At 39.8% G+C, this 20,757-nt stretch overlaps 1 protein-coding gene across 1 annotated transcript in view; it reads right to left on the bottom strand.

The window, feature by feature from the left end:
* Sacm1l (SAC1 like phosphatidylinositide phosphatase) overlaps window positions 1-20,757 on the bottom strand; it is a 55,527-nt gene that overhangs the window by 8,319 nt on the left and 26,451 nt on the right. Inside the window, exons 8-14 of the mRNA XM_057768207.1 lie at window positions 17,857-17,958; window positions 15,422-15,507; window positions 13,942-14,028; window positions 13,003-13,071; window positions 9,032-9,111; window positions 3,835-3,933; window positions 2,748-2,886 (exon numbers count right to left, since the gene is read on the bottom strand). Of these exons, the coding sequence (XP_057624190.1) occupies window positions 2,748-2,886; window positions 3,835-3,933; window positions 9,032-9,111; window positions 13,003-13,071; window positions 13,942-14,028; window positions 15,422-15,507; window positions 17,857-17,958 (662 nt within the window). The remainder of the gene's footprint in view (window positions 1-2,747; window positions 2,887-3,834; window positions 3,934-9,031; window positions 9,112-13,002; window positions 13,072-13,941; window positions 14,029-15,421; window positions 15,508-17,856; window positions 17,959-20,757) is intronic.

Raw genomic sequence — 20,757 nt, 5'->3', positions numbered from 1 at the left:
ATGTGATTTAGAAATCTAGGCTCTTTGTTCATATTTAAAATTGCATATACAGCCGGGCAGTGGTGGCGCACGCCTTTAATCCCAGCACTCGGGAGGCAGAGACAGGCGGATCTCTGTGAGTTCGAGACCAGCCTGGTCTACAAGAGCTAGTTCCAGGACAGACTCCAAAACCACAGAGAAACCCTGTCTCAAAAAACCAAAAAAAAAAAAAAAAATAAAATAAAATAAAATTGCATATACATACAGAAGTTGTTTGCGCCTATTTTTCTCCTTACCACAATCTTAATGATAAAGAATTATACCAGAAAAGTTTATCCAAGAAGTTAACATCTCTTATCAGAACAATATATTCAAATATATTAAAATAAAAACATTTTTTTTTGGAGACAGGATTTCATAAAGCCCAAGGTGGCCTGGATCCTCCTCTTCCACTTCCAAATGCTGTGATTATAGCATGTGTTACCATATCCAGTTTCTGTGGGATTGAATAATGCTTCATTCACACTAAGAAAGCACTCTACTGACTGAGCTATACTCTTCAAAATAATCTTGATAAAAAATATAAACTTTGTAATTTACTACTAAATTAAAAAAAAGTTGGATGTAGTAGCACAGGTCTGTAATCCCAGAATTCAGGAGGCTGAGGCAGGGGAATGGGGAGCTACAAGTCTACGTGTGCTACAGAGTGACCCTGCCTCAGAAACAAAAAGCAAAACAAATGAAAAGGAATATCTTAAACAGCTGGAGTTCAATGGGATGGATTCACTTGTTCATTGCTGACAACAGAAATAAGGGCCCTCTTAAAAAGTAATATATTTCTCTTTAATTTTTAATTCCACTTCTAGGAATTATCCCAACTATAGTTAAATTATCAACTCAACACAATCTAGAGTCACCTGGGAAGAGTCTCAACGAGGGGTTGTCTAGATTAAGATGACTATGTGCTAATCTGTAGGCACTACTTGATTTCAGCTGGGAGGTGAGCAGCACCACCCCTTTGTGTCCAGTGGGAGTCGGAGTGTAACTGGCCCCATATGCTCACAGGGAATGGCATCATTGGGAGGTGTAGCTTTGTTGGACTAGACTAGGTATGGCCATGCTGGCAGAAATGTGTCACTGTGAAGGTGGGCTTTGAGGTCTCATATATGCTCAAGTCACACCCAATTATCTCAGTTCACTTCCTGCTGCCCGTGGATCAAGATGTAGACTCCTCGACTCCTTCTTCAGCACCATGTCTGCCTTCATGCAGCCATACTGCACACTGCCACACCCTCAACCGCCACGCTCTCTACCCTGACGATGGACTAAACCTCTAAAACCCTAAGCCTCCATCTCAACTAAATGTTTTCCTTTATAAGAGTTGCCGTGGGGGGCTGGAGAGATGGCTCAGTGGTTAAGAGCACTGACTGCTCTTCCAAAGGTCCTGAGTTCAATTCCCAGCAACCACATGGTGGCTCACAACCATCTGTAATGAGGTCTGGTGCCCTCTTCTGGCCTGCAGACATACACACAGACAGAATATTGTATACATAATAAATAAATAAATATTTAAAAAAAAAAGTTGCCGTGGTCACAGTGTCTCTTCACAGCAATAGAACCACAAGACATGTCCTGCTTTGTGAAAAGGGGAAAGTGAGCTGAGCACTAGCAAGACGGCAACTTGACTATGGGTGTGACCGGCTGCTTCAGGATCCTGATTCTTTGACATCTTCATGTTGTGTAACAATTTCCTCCGAGATAAAACATTCCATCTTACAGGAAAGCTCCTGATGACTATGGAAGTAAACAACTCAGAAGCTTAGCAAGTCCCTGAAATGACCAGATAACACTAGGTCCCGCCCTCCCCAATTTATGAAAATGCTAAGGATTGCTAAGATACCCTCAAAACCACCAGGATGCCTGCAAGTCATGCAGTACCTCCAGGTTTCCAGTTTCATGAGCCATCACCTGTTAGTCGAGGATTTAGGTAATAAGTTGTGTTTGAGTTATTTTTGCTCCTATTCACTAAGCTGGACTGCAATGGTCTGTTGTGGATCCCCCATCTGGAGTAAAACACATTTGTTCATGTCTCCCCAGTAATGCACTCACATAACACTTCAGAGTGATGGACTGCACTGGAATTGTGAACTAGAGTAAACCTTTGCTCCCTAAATTGATTTTGTCAGTTTAATGAATCAAAGCAATTGGAAAGGAAACAAAAACCCAAAGGAAATAATTCAAGTTAATAATATTAAAAAGATACAGTCTCTATAGTATTAAAGGCCCCAAAATATAGTAATGTAAATGGCTTAATAAATTATAGTTCAAAGTAAACTATTAAAATTATGATTGCATAAATACTAAAGCCAAATGGCAAACTAGGGACCACATCTGTGCTCTGATGGTAGGTAAAGAAAACTTGTATATACCAATGATGGCAAGGTACAAAAATAAAAAAGTCAGGTTAATGTGCGGGCAATATGAGTATTTTTTGTTGCTGGTTTTCAAAGGTTCTTTTCAATTTTTTTTAGTACATATGTATTTTTTTTCAATAAAAGATTCAAGAAAGTTGCTGGTGGCGGGGGTGGGGGGAGTAGGGGCATATGCCTTTAATTCCAGCCCTCAGGAGGCAGAGACAGGTGGATCTCCGGAAGTTCGAGGCCATCCTGGTCTACAAGAGCTCATTCCAGGACAGGCTCCAAAGCTACAGAGAAACAATGCCTCGAAAAACCGAAAAATAAAAAAAATTTCAAGAAAGTAAAATTCACCTGCAGCTGGGCCTGAAGGGAGCGTCGCGCTAGTAAACTCTGGATCACGTTTGTTCTATCTAGACAGTCCATGCAGTTGCTGCGGAAAGCTCCTTCCTGGTTCGTCACCACCTTGCCGGCAGAGTCTACTAAAAAATAACTGAAACACATTTGTGTGAGCACTCTCAGACCAAAGTACACTAAACATACCAGCAACAGAGCTCTTAAAACACAGGTTTCATGGGGTGACCTTAGTAAAACCATAAATCACAAGGTCAGATGGAGTGCACAGTAGGCATATTTCATTTTTCTAGACCAAATGGGAATATGAATGGCTGAAGCAACACAGATCTTTTTTTTTTTTTTTTTTTTTTTTTTGTAACTCAGGAGATTCTGATAGGAATTTTGGAGAAACCATTAACCCCTGATATGTTGGGACATGGCTGAAGTAATCATGTTAAAGCACCTTAGGAAACATGGTTGGTTTCTATGGCAACACTTCACAGTTCTCCCTATATGTTATGATTTCTGTGAGCACATCGAAATATGTAGCAAACACATTCAAAAAGCACCATAAAAATGTTCAAATCTTTTACTCCAATAATCCTACACTGAAGAATCTTTATATAGGCAAAATTTGAAGACATGTAAAAAGATGCACATTACTCATCTGAAGAGAACCACTTGTAGCACAGTCTTTCCAAGCAAGGAAAGGACCCAGACACTCCACATGTTAGGAAGCATCTAATTAAAGCTATGTTGTGATCTAAAAAGCTGCAGAGAAGACACTGAAAAATGTCATGACAAAGGCTCCTAAGAGAAAGCTTGTGATAAAATGACAGACCACTAAAACCAAAATAGTAAACCAAGTGCAACTATGTAAAAATAGGAAAATATTATGAATATTCCTGACGTTGGCCCATATGTAAGAATTCAGTTATTCTTCAATCAACAACACTCACCAATGCAGAAAATTAAAATATAAAACAGCATGTGTAAGTACTGATAGCCCAGTGAAACGGCTTCACAAATCTGCTAAATAACATAATAAGATCAGCATGCACAGCTCTCTTCCCCCTTACCTCTCTGAAGAAGTAACATGCCTTACCTTAATTCATCCTGTATTTCTGCTACTTGATCCAACAAAATACTCAGTCGGTCCCATCTCATGTTTTTACATTCCTTATGGAAGTCAAAGGCAATGTACCTACCAAAAAAATAAAAAAAATTTTTAAAACCCCACATACTCAGAAACTGATAAGACCATTCAATTTCCTTCTACTAATAAACCTATTAAGGTGATTCTTTTTTATATGTGAACATGCATAATACTTATGAATACAGAGCCTCCTTCATTCTAGACTTATTAAAACAACAACTACTACTAACCATACATGCACACTTCCCTACTACTACCACTATTCACACACGCAGACACGACTTTTACTCACACAAACAACTACATTATATACACACACAACTACTACTATTATATACACACACAACAACTACCACTATTATATAGACACACAACTACCACTATTCTATAGACACACAACTACCACTATTATATACACACACAACTACTACTATTATATACACACACAACTACCACTATTATATACACACACAACTACTACCACTATTATATACACACACAACTACTACCACTATTATATACACACACAACTACCACTACTATTATATACACACACAACTACCACTATTATATACACACACAACAACTACCACTATTATATAGACACACAACTACTACCACTATTATATAGACACACACAACTACCACTATTCTATAGACACACAACTACCACTACTATTATATACACACACAACTACCACTATTCTATAGACACACAACTACCACTACTATTATATACACACACAACAACCACTATTATATACACACACAACAACTACCACTATTATATACACACACACAACTACCACTATTATATACACACACAACTACTACCACTATTATATACACACACAACAACTACTATTATATACACACACAACTACTACCACTATTATATACACACACAAAAACTACCACTATTATATACACACACAACAACTACCACTATTATATACACACACAACAACTACCACTATTATATACACACACAACTACTACCACTATTATATACACACACACAACTACCACTATTATATACACACACAACTACTACCACTATTATATACACACACAAAAACTACCACTATTATATACACACACAACTACTACCACTATTATATACACACACACAACTACCACTATTATATACACACACAACTACTACTACTACTACTATTATACATACACACAACTACTACTATTTGAGGTGGGATGTCCTTCTGTACACTGTGAATATATGTTGTTCCTATTGGTTGATAATTAAAGCTGCTTTGGCCTATAGCAAGACAGAATATAGCTAGGCAGGAAACCCAAACAGATATACAGGAGAACAAGGGCAGAATTGAGAGGAATGCGAGCCAGCCATCAAAGAACAGAGACACCATGTAGCTGTTAAAGGAGTAATATGCCAGGGCACGACCAGTAAGCCACAGCCATGCGGCGATACATAGATTCGTAGAAATGGATTAATTTAATTAAGAGAGCTAGTCAGTAATATGCCTAAGCCATTGGCCAAACAATTACAATTAATATTATGCCTCTTGAGAGGTTATAAGTTGCTGCGGGGACCAGCGGGCAGAGAGAAACCGATGCAGTAGGACTGGGTGAGACAGAGCAGTCTCTGTTTACAACTACCACGCACACAACTCTCCACTATTCTACACATACACTTTCCATGCTCATATATAAATTAAAATTATTATAAGATAAATTTTATTTTCACGTTATTCTAGGGGCCTGCAAATAAAAACAGAGGAGAGCAGCAAATGCTAATGAAGCAGATGGGACGTATACACTTCAAGAGGTACAACTCAACTCACTACCTAGCATGTATTTATTTTCTATTCCTGTGTATAAAAAATGTGGAATGTGCTTTCTTCTTACCATTTCCCAGATCAATATGCTCAAAGCACTGAAACTCAGCTCAGTCCATAGTGATTAGGCTGGGTGTCTGTTGTGCACTAGGGGTTGTTAAGAGGTGCAGGGAGGCAGGACAATCTCTACAGTGTTAGCGACTGTCCAGATCCCCCCCCCCCCCCCCCCGGCCACTGTTGTCCCCTCAAATCGCTTTTCTTTACCAATATCTACATCATACAGGTATATGCATAAAAATTCTGTCAATTTATAATGAACCCTTTACAATCACCTAATATTTAAGAAATATAATTCTATAGGGAGGGGAGCAGAGAAAAATTCAGAGCTCAATAAAATCAATAAAATAATGGAAAAAAAAGAAATACAACTCTAAAGTTTAATGGCACCGAAATGTGAAGATGGCCGACTACTTGTCACCTTTCCCTTAGCCAAGCTCCGACATCAATGGAGAAGACTGGGGCACACACCCCAACTTCCTGCCTAGGAACCACAAGCAGGATGGTGGGAAGAGTGACAGTGCAGACAGTGTGGGCTTCTAGCACGGAAGAGGCTCTACCATCTAATGGTTATCTCAAGAGAGAAAGGTAACCCTCAAAAATTAGCACTAAAATACTGTGGGCCAATGACAGGAAGCAAGTAAGGCATTTTAGAAGGCAACTTTTTAGCACTAGGATATTAGACATAAAGCAAAGGCTAGCCAGACTACAATCCACAGCCCCAGAGAAGCTAGGAAACAAGAAGGACCCTAAGAGGGACATGCATGGGCGGCCCCAGGGAAAACAGATAAGAACTCTGGGGTAAACTGTGGAGGGGCGAGAACATGAGGGAACGGTATGGTCAAGTTGGGGGAGGGACAGAGAAGGAAAACAAAGAAAGAGATGTCTTGATAGAGGGAGCCATTAAGGAGAAACCTGGTGCTAGGGAAACCGCCAGGAATCCACAAGGACGACCCCAGCTAAGACTCCTAGCGACAATGGAGAGGGTGCCTGATCTGGCCTTCTCCTGTAATCAGATTGGTGACTACCCTAGTTGTGACCACAGAACCTACATCCAGTAACGGTACTGGGGTGAGTTTCCAGAGTCCAGTAGAAGTAAGGGAGGAGAGATTTTACCTGAGGGGGAAACCCACAGACAGCTGACCCGAGCTAGTGAGAGCTCATGAACTCTCCGGACTTACAGCTGGGGAGCCTGTATGGGACCGAAGTAGGCCCTCTGAATGTGAGTGACAGCTCTGTGGCTTGATCTATTTGTGGGACCAGGATTTATTCCTAGTGCATAAATTGGCTTTTTGGAGCCCATCCCTATGGTGGGATACCTTGCTCAGCCTTGACGCAGTAGGGAGGGACTTGGCCCTACCTCAACTCAATATGTCAGTCAGGCTTAGTTAACTCCCCACAGGATGGATGGGGGTTGTGGGGGAAAGGGGAGGAGGGGAGGGAGGGAGGTAGAACTGTGGTTGGAATGTAAAATGAAAAGAAGAAGAAAGTAGCACTGGGATGGAGAGATGGTTCAGAGATCCTGAGTTTAATTCCCAGCAACCACAGGGTGGCTCACAACCATCTATAATCATCTAGTGCCCTCTTGTGGGGTGTATGCACACATGCAGGCAGAACACATATATAATAAATAAATCTTAAAATAAAAAAACAGCGGTTCCCAGGTGGCCAAGGCAATTTCCCCAACTAGTCCCGTGGGCAGCAGAGGAGAGAGGGGGCCTGTACTAACTTTATCCTATAGCCACACTGATGAATATCTTGCTTATCACCGTAGAACCTTCATCCAGCGATGGATGGAGATAGAGACAGAGACCCACAATGGAGCACTGGACTGAGCTCCCAAGGTCCAAATGAGGAGCAGAAGGACAGAGAACATGAGCAAGGAAGTCAGGACCACGAGGGGTGCATCCACCCACTGAGACAATGGAACTGATCTAATGGGAGCTCACCAAGGCCAGCTGGACTGGGACTGATGGAGCATGTGATCAAACCGGACTCTGAATGTGGCTGACAATGAGGGCTGACTGAGAAGCCAAGTACAATGGCACTGAGTTTTGATTCTACTGTATGGACTGGCCTTGTGGGAGACTAGTCTGTTTGGATGCTCACCTTCCTAGACCTGGATGGAGGGGGGAGGACCTTGGACTTCCCACAGGGCAGGAAACCCTGACTGCTCTTAGGACTGGAAAGGAAGGGGGATAGAGAGTGGGGGGAGTGGGAAGGATGGGAGGAGGCGGAAATTTTTAATAAATAAATAAAACTTAAAAAAAAAGAAAAAATAATCTTCCAACAAGCAGATAATCCAGAAATAGCCTGACAGCAGCTGTTCTCTTGGAATATTAACATTTCTGCTTATGCCATTGGCTGCTTTTCAGAAGCGCATAGAAATAAATGCAAACATGAGAAATGTTCATTTTGAACAGAAACTTGAGCTTGAAAATCAGGGGCTTTTGTCACTCTGCTAAAATAGTGGATGCATATTTTGTTACATATTTTTTCTGAAACAATGTGTGACTCATGGTTAGAGTAAAATTTTACTCAGTAGCTATAGAAGGGTACATCTCTTTAATCTTCAACTTTTGTCACTAATATGTATATGTTATTTGAAGGTATTGAGATAAAATGCAATAATGCTCAGAATTTAATCTTTTCATACTTTGTTTGTATACATTTGCAGTCATATCCATGACAGATAATAAACGTTATGAAATATAAAAAAATAAAAATAAAAAAGCAGCACTGTAAGTTATTCCGAGTGCTCTGGCCAGAATTACCAGCTGTAGCCCTGCTCTAAGCCAACCATCACACAGCATATCTAAACTACCACCTGTGACTAACTGGACAGGCAAAGATACTGTTCCAGATGAGGTCACTATAGTGTTAAACTGGTCCAGCTCAAAAACATGTATTTGTGACCTAATAGGCCACTGCTTTGCAAAACCTTGATGAAAAGATTTTAACCAGGAATTAAAATCAAAATCTGACCATAAGGATACTCTGTAATATAAAATATATCAGAGAAAATTTAAAACCAGCCAAAAAGAAAATTATGTTTTGAACTGGTACTGAACACTTGCTGCTCTCTCAGAGGGTGAGCCGTCTTCAGTAACTGCATCCATAGTGGGTTGCTTACATCTAGCCTCCATGGGCACTCCACATGATACATACACATTCTTCTAAAATGCAAGATGAAATATAAGTAGCATATGACTTGTATTCATACACACAGTGCACATGAGACTTGAAGGGTCTACAACAGACAACTGGTATGGTACCTGATCATCCCACTACCCAAGGATGATACCATTTTTGCAAACGCTTGCTCAAGTGGTTTCTCTGATCCCTTGTGGTTCACCTGTAAAAAAATTAAAAAGCCATGACTTTCTATTCATATAGTGAGTGACACCAGGAAATTAACAAGGAAAGGTTAAGCTTTCATTCTGGCACAGAAACACTAAAAAGAAAAGGAGGTCATCTGAACCAACTTTGGAAAAGCAATCAAAGTTTACAGCAACCAACAAAATATCCATCAAGAAAAAGTCACCTTCTAAACTGTAGGAAGTCTTTGAAGCATTTTGTCCTTCCTCCTCCACCATACAGGGTGATGATTTGTGGTAAACAATAGAAATCTTGTTTTTAGTTCCCTTCATCAAACCAGTATAAGACCAGATCCTGTGTTAAATATAACTATACACACCTGAAGAACTAAATTATCTCTATATTGTATAACTGAATGAAGGTCCAAAAACAATGGACTGATTTAAAAGCTACACCTGAACTATTAGCCAATGGATACCTGGGTCAAGAGCTTCTTTCTGGACAGAGACATAAAATAGACCACCTAAAGTCTGAACAAACCAAGTGACGCTCCTTAGAAAATAAGGACATCAAAAGCAGCAGGATATATGAAAGACTTGAGAAAACTATCTCCATACTCGGGTAAGAAACATGTCTAGAAAAATCCTAATACAACAAAACATCACCCCCTGCTCTTTGGCCTTCAAACATGCCTGGCTGGCTGTCAGAGCCCACTCTGGCAGAAGTCAGCTGGGGGTACCCTGGGAGGGGGTGCTGAGGTTGAGGAAATATCAGATTAAGAGAAATGAGAAAACTGGTAAACTGTGCTGTCTCAGTACAGAGCCAGCTGGCAAAGAATAGAGGGTGGGTTGTTCTTTTGTTATTTTGTCTTTTTCCAATTCCTAGAATTCAATGAAGTAGGCCCATATTTCCACATGGTATGGTGACCAGAATCCCAGGCCACAGTTTGCACCTGTTGCCCAGGAGGTGGTCACATCCCTAACAAAGGATCAGGATGTTGTTCTGCTCCTTCTTTGTAATTTGGAGGATGCCTGAAAAGAGATGTTAATTCAGCCTGTGACAGAGTTGGCACAGGCAGGTGTGGACGTGACCACAACCATTCACCTGGTCACCTAGGAGACAGAATGCTAATTAATTCCCCCCTCAGTTTATGTTTTGGTATATAACACTGTTTGGAGAATAAACGCAGAGGAATTTTCAGGATGTGAACTCAGGATTTCATGAGGGATCACTGAGAATCTCCCTCCTGATAAAGTCATGTGAGTTGTGTCTTTAATCCCTCGCCTCCCCTCTGGTCTGGAGAAATAATTTAGGGTCCTGGCTGGCACCAGACCCCAACAATAAAGTCTGCCAAAACATTAGCCAAACATTAAAAAAGAACCTTCATTAAGCATATACAGTGAGGAAAATCTTTGCGAGAGTCTGGAAAACTGCATCGCTATAATTTTTAACAATCAAAAAACCAAAACAACAAAAGAAAGCACAACTGGCTCTGGAAGGAGAATGACTCCAGTGTCACTACATTGTAACAATCGAAGACTAATTCTTAAGAAAAGTCAGTCATACAAAGAAACAGGAGAAAATGGTGTATCCAATATACCAGAATTTAAGAGATAAACTTAGTGATAAGAGGGAATTTCATTACTTCAAATGCATATATTAACAAACAAACAGCTGGGAGGTGGTGGCGCATGCCTTTAATCCCAGCACTTGGGAGGCAGCGGCAGGTGGATCTCTGTGAGTTCGAGGCCAGCCTGGTCCTCAAGAGCTAGTTCAATGACAGGCTCCAAAGCTACACACAAAAACCCTGCCTTGAAAAACAAACAAACAAACAAAACTAGCTATTGGGTGGTAGCAACATACTTTTAATTCTAGCACTCAGGAGGCAGAGGCAGGCAGATCTTTATGAGTTCAATTCCCAGCACCCATACTGACTTACAACCATCTCTAACTATAGACCCTGGGGATATACACCTAAAAATAAATATTTAAAAATAAAGAAACAAAAAGCTTCAAATTAATAACCTAACTTTACACACTGAAGAGTTAGAAAAACAACACAAACCCAAACTTTTTAGGCAGAAGAAATGATATGGATTAAAGCAGAAATGAAACTAACAGAGGAGACAACCAAACACTGGTTCCTGTAAAACACTGGCCAGCTTGGTTACAATGAAGAAGAAAAAAAGAGAAGATTCAAATTACTAAAACCAATTATGGTAATGAGAACACCGCTAATAATTTTTAGAAAAATAATTATAAGAAAATATGATAGATACTCATACCAAAAAAGTGCAACTTAGAGTTGAACAAATTTCTAAAACCATGTAATCTACTAAAGCTCAACTGAAGAAACAGGAAACTGGAGTAGAAAACTGGATGTGGTGGTGGCTAAGACCTGCAACACTAGCACTCAGGAAGCTGGGACAGAAGGAAAGCTCAAAGTTCAAAGGTAGCCTAGGCTAAAAGTAAAACCTTGCCTCATCCTCACCATATTCTTCTTCCACAAAAGGAAAATCTAAACAGATCAGTAATTAGGAAGGGGACTGAATCAGCATTAAAGAAAAGCCCTAGACCCAATGGTTTCACTAATCAATCTAACGAAAAGTTTAAGGATTTAATAAGACTTAGTAAACTTCTTCAAAACCTAAGACAGAAGATATACTCTTTAATTCATTTGTAATAACCAAAGGTAGAAATAATCCAAATGTCTATTAATTTATAAATAAATATCTTATATTCCTCTAATAAGTTATTATTTAGTCTTTAAAAGTAATGCAATTCTAATAAACATAGATGAATCTTTAAAACATTATATTAAATGAAACAAGTAAAACATAGAGGACAAATATTGTATGAGTCTACCTATCTGAGGAACATAGTTCAGAAGAGTCAGAGAGTAAAACAGTCACTAGGAGCGAGGGGAAGGTGGTAAAAGAAAGACCATCTACTAGGATCAGAGCTTCTGTTTGTTCGGTCTGATGAAAAGTTGTAGAAACATTAATTTAAAAATTAATTTTCCTTCAGTTCTCAGTAGTCCTCATTGTCCATTATGTTCAGCGAGACCGGTTTTGTCCCATGCTTTTTCAGACCCCGGCCAGCTGGCCTTGGTGAGTTCCCGATAGAACATCCCCATTGCCTCAGTGTGTGGGTGCACCCCTCGCAGTCCTGAGTTCCTTGCTTGTGCTCACTCTCCTTCTGCTCCTCCTTTGGATCGTGAGACTTCAGTCCAGTGCTCCAATGTTGGTCTCTGTCTCTGTCTTCTTTCATCGCCTGATGAAGGTTAATATTCAGGGGGATGCTTATATGTTTTTCTTTGGGTTCACCTTCTTGTTTAGCTTCTCTAGAATCACGAATTATAGTCTCAATGTCCTTTATTTATGGCTAGAAACCAAATATGAGTGAGTACATCCCATGTTCCTCTTTTTGGGTCTGGCTTACCTCACTCAGGATAGTGTTTTCTATTTCCGTCCATTTGTATGCAAAATTCAAGAAGTCATTGTTTTTTACTGCTGAGTAGTACTCTAATATGTATATATTCCATACTTTCTTCATCCATTCTTCCATTGAAGGACATCTAGGTTGTTTCCAGGTTCTGGCTATTACAAACAATGCTGCAATGGGTTCTTGATCCTATTGCACGTAATGGCTTTGTGGGAGCCCAGGTAGTTTGGATGCTCACCTTAATAGACCTGGATGGAGGTGGGTGGTCCTTGGGCCTCCCACAGGGCAGAGAAACCTGCTTGCTCTTTGGGCTGAGGAGGAAGGAAGACTTGATTGGGGGAGGGGGAGGGAATGGGAGGTGGTGGCGGGGAAGAGGCAGAAATCTTTAATAATTAAATAAATTAATAAAAAAATTTAAAAAAATTAATTTTCCTGTTAATTATAATTATTTTTGTTATTCCCCAAAAAAACCATTCAAACCTACCAGATTAATTATGACTTGCTTTCCATAAATAATTATTTGTGAATCAAAGTGCCTTTGGAAACCATCCATCTAGAAGAGAGATAAAGGTATATAGTTTATTAATATGATTATCATATTTCTTAAAGTACCTCTATAACTATCCCATTTTTTTAAGATTTATTATTTATTTTATGTGAGTGCTCTATCTGCATGTACAATTGCAAGCCAGAAGAGGGTATCTGATCCCCTAGGGATGGTTATGAGCCACCATGTGGATGCTGGGAATTGAACTTAGGACCTGGAAGAACAGTCAGTACTCTTAACCGCTGTGCCATTTCTCCAGCCCCCAACTATCCTATTTTTATACTTAAACAATGCCAGGATGGGGACCATGCTTTCTGGATTATGGAAACACCATGAAGTAGGTGACTGTTATAGGCATTTTAGGCTGCACTACAGTATCACTATTTGAATTCTGAATGCAACTTTTGACAGATACACTACACTCCATAAACCTCACTGAGATCTCCTCAGTGCTCCTCTGACCTGTAACATGTTATTTGAGGCAGTATGTTCTACAGCCCAGGTGACGGGCCTTGAAGATACTAAATTCTGACTTGTGGGGAACAAATATATATTGTATATGCAAATCAAAAAGCCACGTAGGCGCTGTCTGACCAGGGCCCCTCCCCAGGCAAGCTGGGCTCTCACATCACCTCTACCTGTCACATAACTTAGGTTCTATTTTTTTGTTTTGTTTTGTTTTGTTTTTGTTTTTGTTTTGTTTTTCGAGACAGGGTTTCTCTGTGGTTTTGGAGCCTGTCCTGGAACTAGCTCTTGTAGACCAGGCTGGTCTCGAACTCACAGAGATCCACCTGCCTCTGCCTCCCAAGTGCTAGAATTAAAGGCATGCGCCACCACCGCCCGGCCTTAGGTTCTAAAATTCAGGACGATACATACATGATTTGCTACTTTGTTGATCTGTGGTTTTGGTTTGTACTTTAGATTTGGTCTTTGTGACCAGAAAACAGGTATTGATCCTCGAGTCTAAAAGAAAAGAGAGAAATATGAAAAGAAAGATACACAAAGTCGTTTTCTCAACCTAATTATTGTATGCAGTACAGATATTAACAACTTTGCAAAGAAAACCAAAACAAACAAAAACAATCTACCAGCTACAAAACTCTATATGTACCCTCTTAAATCACTTGTTGCCAGGTGGGGTGGCACACACCTTTAATCCCCACACTGGGAGGAAGAAATAGGCAGGTCTGATTTCGAGGCCAGCATGGTCTACATAATAAACTCTGGGACAATCATGACTACATAGAGACTCTGTAGAAAGAGAGAGAGAGAGGAGAGAGAGAGAGAGAAGAGGGGGGGAAGGGGGAGGGGGGAGGGAGGGGGAGGGGGAGGGGGAGGGGAGGGGGAGGGAGGGAGGAAGGGAGAGAGAGAGAGAGAAGAGAGAGAGGGGGAGAAAGTTAATTCTTGTTTTATGGAAATATGCTTAAAAAGCACTTTCCCTTCCCAGTGTTACACACACGGGACCTGCATAATGGAAAGTTCTGTGATCTCCCTAAGTTCTAAATATGTATATTATATAACTTGGCAATATGAAAAAATAGGAAATTGCTTTACTCATTCTTAAAGGAATGTATTTATGAACATCGGAATTTGTTTAGCCACTGACTCTCTGGAGTAGGAAATACTGTACAACTTCACTAGGAGACAACTGGTGAGCAGGACTGAGTAAGGCAGGTAAAGCCAAGTATACTCTATCAGCTTGTATCTGCATCATCACCTGAGGTGGGATCTAAAGGCTTACACTGGTAAACTGCTGAACTTCCATAAACCTCACACTTCCTTCTTCTTTTGGGGGGATTTCATTAAAAAGCAGGAAGTATCCATAAGGCAGTGCCAGACTAACACCCCTTTTATTAGCTGCACTTTTTTCACGCTGGACACAAAGATAGCATTTTAAAAAGAAGGAAATATGGCGCACGCCTTTAATCCCAGCACTTGGGAGGCAGAGGCAGGCGGATCTCTGTGAGTTCGAGACCAGCCTGGTCTACAAGAGCTAGTTCCAGGACAGGCTCCAAAACCACAGAGAAACCCTGTCTCGAAAAAAACCAAAAAAACCAAAAAAAAAAAAAAAAAAAGGAGGAAATAGAGGAAATATTGACCTGGCAGTAAACACATGTAATCCTAGTATTGGGGATGTAAAGGCAGGAGGATCAGGAACTCATGTAACCAATTATAAAGTAAGTCTAGGGTCAGCCAGTGCTACATGAGAACCTGTTTCAAAAAAGAGAAGGAAGAGGAAGAGAAGAAAAACAAAGAAAAATAAAAACGGAAGGGGAAGAAGAAAATTTCAACACGACAGCAAACGAAAATGAAGTAGAAAAGGCCAACTGGATGACCACCAGACACATGCACTTGCCTGCACAAATGAAGCCCTGTTCCCACTGTAGTGCACGATCTGCTCTGTTTCTACAAAGTTAGCTGCGTGGCCTTCAGAATCAATTCCTAACATTTGGTATAAAAGACATGTATCAAAAAATCATGAACTCAAGATAACAAGAATTATCAACTTAGTTTACATTAGTGGATAAGTACTCACAAATTAAAGTTCAAACAAATAGTACATTATTAGAAAACTAAAAGAAGCTTGCTTAAATAGGCTGAAAGAATAGTTAAAATTCATTTATATAAACATAAAGCTAGCTGATACTTTTCACACTATAAACATCCTCAAAAAACAGTTCCCTCTGGAGAAAAGAAAGTCAAGCATGCCTACAAATCCTATGTTGGAGTTAAAAGCTATCATTTTTTGTGATTACACTAGATAATCATACTAAATAAAAACTCGGCTAACTGCATCAGTAGTGCTTAGTTGTAATGCAAAGAATCTCTAGAAGATATTTAGTTATCAAATAAAAAATTGTGTATGATCCTAAACATCCATGATCATGACCATGTCCATGACACCTGGTCTGAGAGCACAATTTAAGTACTTAGCAGAGCCTCACACTGGTCAGGTCTACCTCAAGTACTTCCTTACTAGCTTGTTTACATTATTTTGTTGTTACTAAGCCAAAATAATTTCCAAGGTAATCCTGACCCAGATTACCAGAAAGATTATCGGAAAGAAATCAATGGATTTTTAATTCGCCGATATTTAAAACATTCTTTTTCTCTGACACGTTTCTACAATAAAGCACTTTGAGTTATTGTGATCAGTATATCTGTAACTATACATTAGTAGATAATCAGAAGGAAGCAAATTTACTGAGCTCACTAGCAATGGTATGACTTCTGAATGCCAAATGACTTTCAGAAGCACAGGCCACCTTTGTTTCCTTCTGTGGTGGTTTGAACGTGAATGACCCCCTAGACTCATATTAGGGGGTGACACTACTTGAGAAGGAGTAGGTATGACCTTGTTGAAGTAGCGATGGCCTTCTTGGAGGAACTGTGTCACTGGGAGGATGGGCTTTGGAGTTTCAAAAGCCCTAGCCAGTCCCAGTGTCTCTTCTCTTCCTTCTGCCTGCAAATCTGGATGTATACCTCTCAATTACTCTCCAGGACCATGTCTGCTTGAGTCCATGATGTAAAGGACTAAACCTCTGAAACTGTAAGCCAGCCCCAACTAAATGTTTTCTTTTTATAAGAGTTGCTGTGGTCACAGTGTCTCTTCACAGCAAGAGAGCACTGAGGAAGACACCTTACATAATTCCCAAAAGGAACAAGATGCAGTATTTTAAAAAGAGGAAGATGTGAAAGAAAGGAAAGCAGGAAGGAGGGAGATATCATTATGAAAAGACTTCTAAAATGTATTAATTTCTTAAGAAACCAAGATATAGGAGAACATGTATAAACTATAACCACTGTCTATAAAAGGAAGAAAACATACCTGAATTAATATAAAAAGTTACAGGGTAGAATAAGTAAGAAACTGATATCTGGCTATCTGGCAGAGGAGTAAGAACCAAGCAGATCAGATGAGAAATTTCTATAATTTAAAAAATAAAATTCATAGCCAGGCAGTGGTGATGCAGGCTGTTAGTCCTAGCACTCTAGAGGCAAAGGCAGGCAAACCTCTGTGAGGTCAAGGCCAGCTTGGTTTATAGAGTAAGATCTAGGGCAGCCAGGACTACATAGAGAAACCCTGTCTCGAAAAACAAAACAAAAATATTTAAAATATGTAATCAATGCTTAATAATCCAAGATGTTAACTATAATTTGGTTGAAGCTATTCTTAGTAGCTTTTTCCCAATGCTATTATACCATCTGTAATAAGATTAATTAGATATCTCTATATAACTCTCTGAGCTCAAAATTATAGTTTTTATTTTTTTTTTTTAGTTTTTCGAGACAGGGTTTCTCTGTGGTTTTGGAGCCTGTCCTGGAACTAGCTCTTGTAGACCAGGCTGGTCTCGAACTCACAGAGATCCGCCTGCCTCTGCCTCCCAAGTGCTGGGATTAAAGGCCTGCGCCACCACCGCCCGGCCTTATAGTTATTTTTTAACAGGATTTTATTCTGATATATTGTGGTTGAAAGCAAAACAAATGCTGGGGAATCTTCATATTTACAATAACTATTTGGTTTGGGCAAATTAGCATATTTTTAGTGTAGTAGCCTACAGAATGTTCAAAACGTAAATAAACATTCTATAAACTGAAGTCATGAAATACAATGGTTACCTTTATATATACAAAGAGACCAAGAAGACCTATTAATTATTATAATGAGGGCACAAATCATTAAAAGAGGTATCAAATAACACAATATATAAGAGGTCACATAAGTTATTTAAGGCAGACATTAAACAAAAGAAGATATGGCCCAGTCATGCGACATGAAATGATTCTTACCTCTTACATAATATCGCACACCAGCTCTGAAACAACTCCTTCTGGAGATGAGAATCCAATCAAAATATTTTCCATTAATAGAACACGAGTGCATAGTAATAACTTAACTATATTAAGAAAAATGTAATGTAGGAATAGTTCTAGATTCAATACAACTCTATTTACTATAATAGGAATGAATCGTCTTTAGGAGGAAAAAGACAGGATATACAAGTCTTTCTGGTTCTTCATGATTATTCCCAAATGTCTAGTAGCTTCATTTCCAACTGTGAAGTTTGTCAAGTTAGTGCTCCCACAGTGACACATGTACAGAATATCTAAGAACTTTGCTAGTGTGTCTATTTAATTTTCTTCCTTTCCCTGTTATCTTCAACTACTTTCTAAACATACAGAACTAGGTAGGTGTCAGTGATCACCAAAAACCCTATTCTGAATGAAAATCAGGAATCTGAAAGAAATTAACCTTCAAATTAAAAAATGGAAAACAGAGTAGGAGTTAGGAACATAACTCAGCCCTGGGTTCAGTCCCTTGCATTGCAAAAAGTAACTACTTAAAAATTAAATGAAGAAAAAAAGCTATTGCGGTTAAGGAAAAATATGAACTATAGCTGGGCAGTAGTGGTGCACGCCTTTCCCAGCACTTGGGAAACTGAAGCAGAGGCAGATCTCCCTAAGTTCAAGGGCAACCTGGTCTACAGAGTGAGTTCCAGGATAGTCAGTCAGATCAGGGCTACACAGAAAAACCGTGTCTCTAAAAACAAACAAAAATATAAAATATACCATATGTATAATTATAGTTGGCATATGAAGATTTACAGATTGAAATAAACTTTAACTGCTTTGTCTCTGGAATGTAAAAAATAAGCCTAAAAATGGGGGAAAAAATTAAAGCAAAAAACATGTAAAGTGGTAGAGTGCTTTCTAGCAGGCATGCGGCCCTGAGGGTTGGTTCCCAGCATGACGTAGTGCAGAGTAAAGGTCAGCCTGGGATTTCTCCAAACCTTTCCTTCAATACTAGTCACTGAACTGTATAATTAAAACTGACTAAAATGGTGGCTTAGCCAGGCGGCGGTGGTGGTGTCCACCTTTAATCCCAACACTCGGGAGGCAGAGACAAGCAGATCTCTGTGAGTTTGAGGCCAGCCTGGTCAACAGAGCAAGTTCCAGGACAAGCCCGAAAGCTACAGAGAAACCCTGTCTCAAAAAACAAAACAAAAAAACAAAAAATTATAAAATGGTGGCTTGGCTTTTAAGTCAAATCTATCTGATCAAAATAAAATCTTTGCACACAAGTCCACCTCTGAAGCATGCTGAGTTCTCTCTGTCCGGCTCTATTACTGCCATTGAGAAAGGGACCTGCTGTGGAACAATCTTTGTACATTGTAAATATGTATCACTCTCACTGGTTAACAAAGAACTGACGGGCTATAGCTGGGCAGGAAGAGACTGAGCAGGAGAGCCAGACTAGGAGAATTCTGGGAAGATGAAGGGCAGGGTTAGAAAAGTCGCCAGGAGATGCTGGAGGACAGGTAAAGCCATGAGCCATGTGGCAACATATAGACTAACAGAAATGGGTTAATTTGTTTTAAGAGTTAGTTTCAGGGGGAAGGTGGAAGAAATGGAAGGAGGGGAGGGAGTGGGAACTGGGATTGGTATGTAAAATGAAAACAGATAGGTTTTTTTTAAAAAAAAAAAGAAAAGAGCTAGTTATTACTAAGCCTGAACTATCACCCGAGCATTTATAATTAATATTATGCATCCATGTCAGTTATCTGGGAACTGGCAGATGGGAAAGGAAAGTGTGCCAACACAGACTACTCACTTCACTCCTTGGATTGGTTTTCTAGTTTTGCCAGTAAACATATTTATTCTGAACGGCTTTCTACTTTTTTGCATGAAAGGCGTCGCAGTGTTGCTGTGGGACAATGGTCTTTTATCCTGTCACTTGTATTATTTTTCATAAAACGCTGATTGGCCAGTAGCCAGGCAGGAAGTATAATTGGGGTGACCAGGCAGGAAGTAAAGGCAGGGCAAGGAGAATTCTGGAAAGATGCATTCTTCAGTCGTGACCTAGACTCAGAGGAAGCAAGATGTGACTGCCTCACCAAAAAAGGTGCCAAGCCACGTGGCTAACTCAGACAAGAATTATAGGCTAATGTAAGATATCAGAATTAGTTAATAAGAAGCCTGAGCTCATGGGCCAATCAGTTTAAAACTAATGGAGACCTCTGTATGATTCTTTGGGAATTAACGGCTGCAGGACCAGGCGAGACAACCTCAGTCGAGACGGAAAACCTCAGTCGACACAATGTAAGCATCCCTGTGGCCTTGCATTCTCTGTATGTTTGAGGCTGATTCACCTCTACAGTTATTTAATTATCCTCTGCATAAACATACTACGAGTTGTTTTGTTGGGGTAAGGAGGTCTCAAAACTGTTCACCTTCCGGCCTCAGCTTACACAAGGCTGAGAGTGCAGGCATGCACCACCACAACAGAAAGGGTACACTAGTTTATTTGTCCACCACAACAGAAAGGGTACACCAGTTTGTCCATTCCACAGACAGACAGACAAGTTGTTTCTGGATTCTGCTCTCATAACCAGTTTCAACGAACATTTCTTTGTGTGAGCCTGTGGACATGGATCAAATCATACTCACCGTCTAATACTATCTAGAAATGTCAATGGACTTGAGAATTGTTTTAGCTATCCTCCTTACCAACTCCTGATATTGTCGAGTTTATCCAACTGATGGAGGAATTACGAGGATAACAAGTTTTATTGTTACACTGGCCATATCATTTATTTTTGCTCATCTGTTTGGGTTTTCCCTGTTTGCTATATGTAACATCTTTTTCCTAATAAAATTTGATTCACTCATCATAAAGCATAATAAAATAAT

This window comes from Chionomys nivalis, chromosome 4, assembly GCF_950005125.1.
Source record: "Chionomys nivalis chromosome 4, mChiNiv1.1, whole genome shotgun sequence".
NCBI lineage: Eukaryota > Metazoa > Chordata > Mammalia > Rodentia > Cricetidae > Chionomys > Chionomys nivalis.
This window is presented reverse-complemented; position numbering and strand designations above follow the sequence as displayed.